At 39.6% G+C, this 10,513-nt stretch overlaps 1 protein-coding gene across 2 annotated transcripts; it reads left to right on the top strand.

The window, feature by feature from the left end:
- The first annotated feature begins 345 nt into the window (after positions 1-345).
- Positions 346-10,286, top strand: ubtd1a (ubiquitin domain containing 1a). Of its 2 annotated transcripts, XM_086046009.1 has the most exons (5): positions 346-676; positions 1,041-1,127; positions 7,816-8,043; positions 8,782-8,967; positions 9,037-10,286. In XM_086046009.1, the coding sequence occupies exons 1-5, from the start codon at positions 625-627 to the stop codon at positions 9,249-9,251; spliced, it is 768 nt and encodes a 255-aa protein (XP_085902135.1). In that variant the 5' UTR covers positions 346-624; the 3' UTR covers positions 9,252-10,286. The 2 variants fall into 2 exon arrangements, with proteins under 2 accessions (XP_085902135.1, XP_085902136.1); XM_086046010.1 differs by lacking the exons at positions 346-676; positions 1,041-1,127 and adding an exon at positions 3,713-4,052.
- The last annotated feature ends 227 nt before the right edge of the window (positions 10,287-10,513 follow it).

Raw genomic sequence — 10,513 nt, 5'->3', positions numbered from 1 at the left:
GTTTGATAACTAGTATAAGCAAAATGAAAAAAAATACTTGAAGCCTCAACCATAGAATGTGTTTCACATCAAATGGCGTGCTCAGGACGCTCTGTAGAAAACCATGACTACCATGTAATCTGACATGCGTAACTTTTAAAAACAAGACTTCCGGTGACTCGTTATGGTGTGAATAGATCTATAGTTTAACATACACGCACAGTTTTATTGTGTCTATATGATTACTCATAATAGCCACCGCTTCGAAGCTACGTTTCCAATTGATACCTGGGCACAGTACTGTTACTAAGGAATTTTACGTTTTTATTTTGAAGGGCGTGCTGCTTTGACTTCAGCTAATTTAACAGGGTCTGAAGAGATGGTCTTGATAGCGCATGCGCGAACGCTGATCGGGCTTTATTATCTATCGATGCAAATCTATTGTACTCTTTAGGTCTACAGTATTCTGTTTTACAGGATTCGGAGGAAAATTTATTCCATTCCCCCGCCACCATTTTGCAATTTAGTTTCTTGTCTGTTTTCCCCCAATTTGCACATAATCTGTGGAATTTCTTTGGAGGCTTCTATAGCACAACCTGACCTTTTTGACATTTTCGTGGTCTCTTGAGAAAACTCGTTGCTCGGATGTGGCAAGCTAACTGCCGACGAATGCATCATTTGGCAGACTGGATTTCAGGTGCGTAATTAGGAACATGATGAACTTTACAAAAATAAAAAAAAACATTCCTTGTAAATAAACGAATTTACGATTTGTATTTTATATAGGCTATATCTAAATAACATGTAATGTTTAACAAAAGCTGACTAAAATAGAGTAAAATATGAACGATAGTGGCGCGTGGACCTGGCGCGTGCTTGGGTCAGCTGGCAGTACACGTGACGTAAACATGGAAGCCCGAGCAGAAATACGCTGAGCTGTCACAATTCCCTCACATAATGCTTTATTACACGACGAAGACCCACCGCACCTCGTATTTATCACCATATTTTTTTGCATTTGAATGGCACGTGGACGTGATTTAGTGTACGTACACCTGCAGGTACCGTGATGGGGGGCTGCGTGGGGAGGAGCAGGAGCGACGGCCAAGGGAGTGTCCGGAGCTTGACCAGGAATAAAAAACGTGGAGGTAAGCAACTATATTTGTGGAGATTAGTCATATGCAGTCAGTATTTGGAGTGGCATTGGGCAGAACGGTGAAAAAGAGGTTTGCACGTCTGCTTCAAGGTGCTGAGATTCTGGGTTCGAATCTTGGTTCAGGCCTCCCTCTTTACCGCACCCCAAAACATTCTTGTTAATTTCACTGAAGATTCTAAATTGCCCACAAGTATGAATGTGAAACTGAATGGTCGTTTTTTGTTTCTATGTTGATTGGCTGGCGACCAGTCTAGTGTACCTCACAGGCTGGCTCAAGGTCAGCCACTATTAGACAAACATAGACCTGAGGCTTCAAGATTTCCAGGGGTCCCCAAACAGCTCTTAAAAACACATAGCTTTGTTCGATTTAAAGATATTATTGTATCAGTGTTAGTTAACAGCCTTAAAAATACACCTAAATGCTTGATCAATCATGTTCGACTGCTCCCCATCCCTTCTCATGCCATGGCCTATTCCATCTTCTCATTGCATATTTGCATACTTGATTCAGGAAAACAAGCTTGTTTGCACATGGTGAGCAAAATGAATTGAGCGGAGAAGAAGGCAAGAGGAAAACATTTTTTTCTATCTATCTAGACTCTTTTAGGAAATTGGAGAATCTTCTCAAATTCATATTTTTTAGTTGATGGTAAACATTAATATTCAAAATCTTTTGGAGGGGCAGAGGGTGTCTTGATTGGGCCTATAAATGCTTTAATACACCAGTAAACGTACTCAAATACAAATCTTTAGAGTGCCACACATGATTTTTTTTGTCAATTTCAAGGTCAGTTTATCGAAGTCAGTCAACCCATATCCAATAATACTATAATATTTAAAACATGTATATTTTTTATCCGAGCTAAGCACAATGATACAAACTCAAATAAAAAGGAAAATCATTTCATTTTGACTTAAGATAATTGTTTGAACAAAACCAAACACAAATCAAAATATACGTACAAATAAAGCACGTTAAAGCTAAAGCTTTACCTACAATAGGTGAAAGCATAACTACAGTTAAAACAGTTAAACATTAAATGCTAAAAACGTGCTTAAAAGTTAAATACAACTGGACTGGGCTGTACTTAGGGATCCTTCGTGAAAAATACTAGTTGTAACACACTTTAAGAATTAAGATTTAATGATCATTGCTATTGATAGAAAATGCAATGATAAAGCAGTTGCTTATTATTATGACTTTTTAATAATGTCCTCTGAGGCTTTATTCACAGTAGTTACAGAATTGCACTGCGGGCTGTATCAACGGCTCTTGTGGGCTGTCAATCGCCAGCCCACAAAGTTGTCCACCCCTGGTACACTGTAGAAGGTGGTTTAATCTCCTTGTAGTCTTGGCATCGTATTATTGGTCATCTGCATTCCAGTAGATTACTATTCGTTGTGTCTGAAGGGAGATTAGGATACTTTGAAGGGACCATGCTGGCGGGCATCATAGGGGAGATACAGCATAATCAACATTATGCAAATGAGAATGAAATGTAAATGTGGCATTTAGTAGTTTTTAAATTGGAGAAAAATCAGTACATTCTGTTAAAGTGTAATTACTGTTTGTAAATAGACCTCTTTTTTTCCCCGTCAGGAACCAAAAAAAGATGGTAATGTTCACAAGATAAGCATAAACAGCCATTTGAACACTGTTGCTAACCAAAGCAGCAGCACCTAACAATCAACAATGAATTGGCCTAAATGTGAAGTCTTACCACATGACCACAAAAATGTCTGATTAAAAAAAAAAAGTCATTTATCATATTTCCACCAATAAACGCAGTGTCTAGTACTGTACGTCAGTAGCCCCCAACCTTTTTTGCGCACATCACATAAAGACATATTTTGACAGACCGGCATTGAAACCCCCCTCCGACCCATAAAAAAAGATTTAATATAAAACTCACTTTTATGATGTATGTAGTCTTAATTCAGTCAGTCCCATCTTGGAGTAACCTTTTTTTCTTTTTTTGTGCCAAAGTAATTCTGATGGCTTCATTGCCTCTTTTGCAAGCCTGTCATGGCATATTACACAAAGCAGGTTTGGCGTGTGTGTGTCAGCAAGTAATAAACCTGTTCCGTATGCGGGTCTTTGTTTTTCTCGGAATTTGTCAACTCTTCTTTATCCTTATTTGGCCTGTTGCCCCATTTGAAAAATCTCTCCAAATGTTTTTTTTTTCTTTTTTTTTTTTTTTAATTTTTGCAAGCTTGTGGGCTTACTATTTTCAATATCACTAATCTAAAAAGACATGAAATGTGTTTCGGCTCGGCCTCGAATCTGTGCCATGATTTTCACTCAAACATCCAAAAAGTGTCCTCACGCCCACGAAAGCCTTCTTATTCCTCCTAACTTTTCCAGTGCCTTACTTAACATCCAAATGTATACAGTATTTGAGAGCCGTGACCTCAAAAGTTCTACAAGCATTTGACAGTGCGCCTAGCTCTGTCTGTTCACACAATCTTGGCCTATGGAATGTCTGACAGGGTTTTATCGACTGCTAATAGGTTTAGCATGCTAGCGGTGGGCATTTTTATCCCTCCTCCAAATAGAAGTGATAGGATTAGGCCTCTTGTGCAGAGATGCAACCTTCAGAACAACCAGGGCGTTGGACTTATTCTCCCAGCTTGAAATCTTGTTCCATGAAAAGCAGGGAGAGGATATATATGGTTTGTTATTAGAGCACGTATAAGTGGAGGCGGGTGGGGGTTTATTTCCAAGCAGCTGAGTTAGGTAGTGGTGCAGATGGTCAGCTAAACCAGACAGACCAACTTGTCGTTGGCATTTTGATTGACACGACTGTGGATGTAGCCACATCCACAACAAATAACAAAACGGCTATGGGAGTCCCCAACTCCAGGGAGTACAACTACTACCATTCTCCAAATCCACCTTTAAGGATACTGCTAAAAAGTAAGTTGAGATTGATTGATTGATTGATTGATTGATAGATAGAAACAGGCTGATAGATGGATTGATGAAATTTGGTTACAATCAGAGCATGTTTGCAGCTCCAGAATTATGTGTTTATATGATTTTTTTTTCTTTGTTATTAATTCCATTTGACACTTTTCTTGACAGCAACAATATTAATACTTGCTGACGTTTATAGAAATGCTGAAAGGTATTCTCCCTCATGATTATGCAAACAAACTCACTATTGCACCAATATAACGTAATTTTGTACTCAATTTGTGCTCTCCTGCAAGTATAATGGAAGACAGAAGAGTGAAAATCTCCTCTAGAAAGCCCTAACTGACTGTGATCAGCACAAAACTATATAAATTCACCGAGGCCCTTTGTGCATTTGCCTGAATTTAGTATTCTGACGAATGCTTTATTCATTGAGAAATGAAGGCAAATATAAAATTACTGAACATGATTGGCTTCTTCTTCTTCACAGTTTCACAAACAAAACAGGATGAAAAAAAAGGTGGGCCATAATGTAACACTGTGGACGGTTATACAATTTTTAAATCGTCACGCTGCAGAGAGACTAGAATAAGCCTTGTATTGGAATAACAGGTGGACAAGATGATATTGCATATACTAGATTTGTGTCCACGCGGCACATGTGCTGATGGTGACTGTCATTGGCCAAGGCATGCTCCTGTGGCCAGCCAATGCCCTTTGAAGATAGCCACAGAGAGCTAAATCCTGTTATGTGGCACCTGATTACCGTCCATAATCCAGCGGCGTCCACCAGTGCGTGGCTCACATGTATGTGTGTTACTGCTCACCCCGCTAATCCACACTCACGAGAATGAATCATTTTAATTATAACCCCTATCTCTATGTGAGTTAAATTAACTTTCTCGCTGTGCTCACGCTGATAAATGCCCCCTCGAGCAGCTGCTTGACTCGTAAAACCGCATTACGTACACCGAGGAGATCCTTGTACAGGCAGTATCAAATACGATGTCTTTAGAAAGATGAGTCTGAGGTTTCATTGTCATATAGATGTATTTGTTGTAAAGAAGAATATTGGTGGATTTAATGTTGTGTGACTGGAGTAAATTACAGGGTCTGAGACTACCATACTGGATGATTTTTTTTAAACTTGATCTTTTAGATGAATTGTTATGTGTGATTTTAAAAAAAAATCTTTGATCCTGTTTATTTTACTGGTTTGAAGTGGACATACTTTACTCACCTGAATATACTAGACTACTGACAAAAAGTAAGGGGTATTCAAATTTTGGGTTCAATTCCAGCATGAGCCTAAAATGTATTCTAACCTTAACAGGTCATTTTAAATTGGCCTTCTCTAAACTTTTGAAAGTGTGCCAATCCATTGGATGTTTTTATGTGTTTTACTTAACTTAATGTTTTATAACTCGGAGCTGAAGAGCAAAATTCACAACATGTGTTTGATCCATGACTCGACCAATAATTTACCTGGTTCTAGGGCTGCTCGATTAAGCGATTTTGAACCGTAACCGAATTTTCTGGTTAAAACGATTTTAAAAACGTCCAAATCGGCACGTTTGATTTTTTTAATTTTTGGTGTATCTAAGCCACTGCGTCTGCATTTCCGCTTCCTCCCACGAGCGCGCAGTCCGATAACAACAACAACATCCATGGCTACCGGCGATTATGATATCTGCTCAGGCAAGTGAGCGTTTGGTTAATAAATTGGGCAAAAATAGAGGCTAGTCACTAGCTGGTTGGCAAAATGACTTGCTGACAGACTGTTTGGTTTACAGACTCGACTGACTACCTTCTCTCATGTTGATGATTTCGTTTCAGATGGTATACGAACTTTATTCTTTCATTATTGGTTTAATTAAGAACAGATCTGAAATCTATTGTGTAAGTAAAATGCTGTTAATCCCAATAGATTGTTCTGTGTGTATTAAGTTAAATTGACTGGCATTTTGAGTTCAAAGAAAGAAAAAATAAGTTTAAATAAAAGACATTCAAAATACTTCATTTTTCATTATTTTTTATTTTACAAAGAAATCGTAATCGTAAAATCGAGTTTGAGAGAAAATAATCGGGATTTTCTTGTTAGGCAAAATCGAGCAGCCCTACCTGGTTCAATTAAAATTGGTCTTTAAACAGTCCTCTTAGTCATGCTGCTCACATTTTGACATTAGCAGGTGATCGACAGCACCTCACCAGTGCAAGGCGTGGCTTCAAGCAAGATGTTTTTAGGGTGGGAAGTGGCTACTGAGTGTCATTAGCAGGTTGCAACAGACAAACTGGAAGAGTCCCACAAAGTCATAGCCGCGGACATTTTCATGTATCAAATCCGTTACAAATTTGACCATTCAGACCCTAACAGGAAGATGTGAAAAAGTACTGAAACATTGAACAGATGTGCATTCAAAAGTCTAGAGGTCAAATGAAGTTCACCTGTAAAGGTTACTGTGCATTTTAGGTTTGTTCCAAAATTTGTAATTATTAATGGTAAAAGAAAAAAAAAAATTCAATGTATTTACTCATTTAAAGGGGAAGTCCCCCCCAAATACAAAATATGTTCTATGAGCCTCCACTAGTCAAAACACGGCATTCTGATTAATATTGCGTTTGTGGAATATGAGTTAAACAGCAAAATCCACCTGTTTTTAGTCATCTAAGGGAGCAGCCATTTTGCCACTTGCTGTCAACTGAAAACAACATCACCGTTGCTCAGGGCTCAGGTAACGACCAATCACGGTGTTGGAATGTTTTGTAGGTCCATAAGCCCAATTAGCAATTTACAAAACAACTACTTACTGAATGCGTGTTCGTTTTATCTTTCAAGAAGGTATCCAATATAAATAAAGACTCACACAAATCGATTGAATTTTCTCGTCAGTTTTCTTCACCATCTCTGAAGTTCAGGAATCATACAATGATCAGATCTGGGGGGCTTTTCCATCCTCGCGAAAGCTCTCACCCGATACGGGCGAGGGCAAAAAAGGGGCGCGGTCTAACATGCACCCCTCACATTTATACTGTCTTCAAAATCTAAACATAATGTGGGTTGGTCTCCTCCCTGGCTGGCCCTGCCTATGGGGCCGATCTTCACCATCTGGTCCCGTGCTCAGATCAGGGCATGCTGACTCTGAGACTTTGAACTGATTATGCGATGTGTCATTCTCAATTTGGTTTTTGGTTAACCCGTTGGCTAATATAAAGCCATTCATATAGATTCAGATCCTTCAACGGCTCATCCATTTCTGAACCTGAGCCATTACTGGCTGTTACCTGAGCCCTGAGAAACTGTGATGTCATTGTAGTTGGCAGCAAGTGGAAAAATGGCCGCCCCCTGAGATGGACGGAAATGGGTGGATTTTACTGCTTAACTCATATTCCACTAACGCAATATTAATCAGAATGCCGTGTTTTGACTAGTGGAGGCGCATAGAACAAGACATAGAACAACATTTTGTGGTTGACTTCCCCTTTCAATATATTATCTTAATTTGTACTTTATAGTATTTCAGTATTTGGTCGTGTTTGTAGTGTAATGATAGTCGAATTTAAGGGGCCGGGAAGAATAGTTTGAGCATTCTTTAAAAAACGTTTTCTTTTATTTGTTTTTGTATATTTTACTGTTTTACATGTTTGAAAAAAGAATTAATTGAAAAATATCACTGAACGATTTTCACTGTAAATTTCATTGAATCATTTGCCATAATGAATTCACTTTTACTAACTGGAAGTGTCTTCTTACATTTGCCTTCAGGACGTAACGAGCCTCTCAAGAAGGAGCGTCCCAAGTGGAAGAGCGAATACCCGATGACTGAGGGCCAGCTCAGGAGCAAGCGAGATGAGTTTTGGGACACGGCTCCAGCTTTTGACGGACGCAAAGAGATTTGGGACGCGCTCCGAGCGGCAGCTCTGGCCGCCGAGTGCAATGACCTGGAGCTGGCGCAGGCCATCGTGGACGGAGCCTGCATCACTCTGCCTCATGGTACGCACGCACGCCTCATCCCACTCGGGAATGCGAAGTGTTTACATTTTTGAGCACAAGCGCATAAGTCGCTTGTCATAATTCTCAAAATGTCAGAGGGCAGTTTGCAGATGGCCGCGTATCACTTGTTTAGAGATTACTCCACTAATAGTCATTACATAATAGTCCTGCGTGACCACTGCCACTGGATTGGTGCACACAGAGACATGGAAAAAAAAAACACTGGCATGTCAAGTGCGTATTCATCTACACAGAAAAATCTATGAGGGCTATAATCTATACAAATAATTTTGTTCTATCCTACTACTTTTCTATTGTGTGTCTATCTGGTCTCTTCCTTACAGAAATCCCCCAAATATTTAGATTCTGATACTGATGACAGTTGAAACTGTTTTGCCATCTGATTTTTCCACCGGAAATGATTAATGCCGTTGCCATGCATATTGCTAATGCGTATAATGAATTAATGCGTGAAAATACAAATGATGCTCGCACCTCCCCTTCCCAATCGGCACTTAAGACTTGGCGCTCAGTAAGTAGCCCGTCCTTAGCTCCGCCCATAGTTATCATGGAAACCCATGCCGTACTCTGCGTTGGCCTGAAGATTTGGGGGGGCGAGAGTAAATATAACTGAGATAATATGGTTGCACAAATGTGCACACCCTGTTAAAACAGGAGACGTTGACTGTGCTCAGAATTAATCAATCACATTCAAGCTCCTGTTTTTTATCCGCGCAGGCTCTCTCACGGAGAGTTACGACGAGCTGGGCAACCGTTACCAGCTTCCAGCGTACACTTTGGTGCCGCCTGTCAACCTCATCAATGAAACATGCAGCGAGAGCAAAGTTTGCGAATCCACACAAAAGCAAGTGCAGCCTCCTCCCTGCAGGCAAGAGTTCCAGCTGCGTGTGCGACTGTCCTCGGGTAAGAAAAGAAAGGAAAGAAAACGATACGGTTAAAAGCACGTTCCGACTCGACTTTTTTGTTGTTTAGGCGAAGATGTGCGTCTGACTGCGAGCTTGGCCGACTCCATCGCCGAGCTAAAGAAGCAGCTGGAGGATCAGGAGGCCATCGACGTGTCCCGCCAGAGGTGGTTCTTCTCTGGGAAACTCCTCACGGACAAGACTCGTCTGCAGGACGCCAAAATCCAGAAAGACTTTGTTGTCCAAGTCATCGTCAACATGAACCCTCCACTTATAGCCAACTGAGAAGGGTGCAATAATTGAAAAAAAATGGGCAAAAAGCAAGAGAGAAAAGGAGAGAAAGTGGGCTTGAAAAGTTTATGCACTGGAATTTTCTGTACAATTTTCTATAAGAGTATTGCTTTTATAATGTTCCTTTTTTGTATTTGTTCTCCCTCTTTTCCCAAATAACACAAAAAATAAGCACTGAAACACTTTAGAGCAGGGGCTGGCAACCTTCGGCCTGTGAGCCATACTGTATCCAAAACCCAAGAGCATTTCAACCCACAAATACTCTGAATACAGTGTTTCTCAACCTTTATTGAGCCAAGGCACATATTTCACATCGGAAAAAATCTCACTGCACACCACTTAGCAAAGCCATTCACAAAAAGTGGCTATATAGTGTCATTATGTACTTTCTGTCATCTAGTGGATGAACATTTTATTGTTTTGCCGGTTACTGTACGTGGTTGGCATAGATAAATTAACAAGACAGTTTTTTGAATTAGAAAAAATATTTTTTTTTTTGTCAAAATAATTGACATTGGATAATTTGGTGATCTCTTACGGCACACTGTGACACGGCACATGGTTGAGAATCAATTCTCTAACATAAACATGATTGCATTATACTCTGTTTACATTCATTTAATATGGCCCTTCAGGATTTTACAAAAACTGAAACAGCCTCTGATAAGTCAGAGTTTTCCCACCCCTGTGCTAGATGGAAGATAGAATCCGCAAATACACATCCCTGTATATATTACTATCTTCAGTAAAGCTCTAACTTTCACCTCCATTGATGACACCCCTCTTTGTCTTGTGTGTTTATCTTTGTGCTCAGTGGCAAACTCAATAATGTTTGCTCGGACATCCCAAAATAGAAAATCCATTCACTCATTTTTTTCCATTTGTAATTTGAGAGGATAACTTGGAGACGGGGAAGATAAATCCAAACACTGTATTTGCATCTTTGTGTATTGTTTGGTAAGTTGACTTTGTGCTCAGTCATTGTCATTCCTTCATTCTATTCCAAATAAAGACATGAATACCATCTACTATCAGATGATAAGTTCTCTTTATACTGTAACTAAATGAGTCTAAAATACACATAAAAATGTACATACAATAGGGTGGTTTTTAGACGGAGTTCAGATCATGAAAAATGGGAACTGAAACAAAAGCGTTCCTGTCAGATTTTTAAATTCAGTGAAGAACTCCAATAAAGATGACAAATGAGAAAGCTATGAGACCGTACAGTATTGCACGTAGATGTGTTCATTTTG

This window comes from Filicampus tigris, chromosome 11 (assembly GCF_054856515.1).
Source record: "Filicampus tigris isolate MCC_2025a chromosome 11, RoL_Ftig_1.0, whole genome shotgun sequence".
NCBI classification, from domain to species: domain Eukaryota; kingdom Metazoa; phylum Chordata; class Actinopteri; order Syngnathiformes; family Syngnathidae; genus Filicampus; species Filicampus tigris.
The sequence above is the reverse complement of the archived record's forward strand: the minus strand, read 5'-3'. Positions and strand labels throughout refer to the sequence as shown.

Coding starts and splice junctions, on each gene's coding strand:
- ubtd1a (XM_086046009.1), top strand. CDS start 625: ATGTGGCAAGCTAACTGCCGACGAATGCATCATTTGGCAGACTGGATT. Junction 8,044..8,781: donor CTGCATCACTCTGCCTCATG/GTACGCACGCAC, acceptor TTATCCGCGCAG/GCTCTCTCACGGAGAGTTAC. Junction 8,968..9,036: donor GCGTGTGCGACTGTCCTCGG/GTAAGAAAAGAA, acceptor TTTGTTGTTTAG/GCGAAGATGTGCGTCTGACT.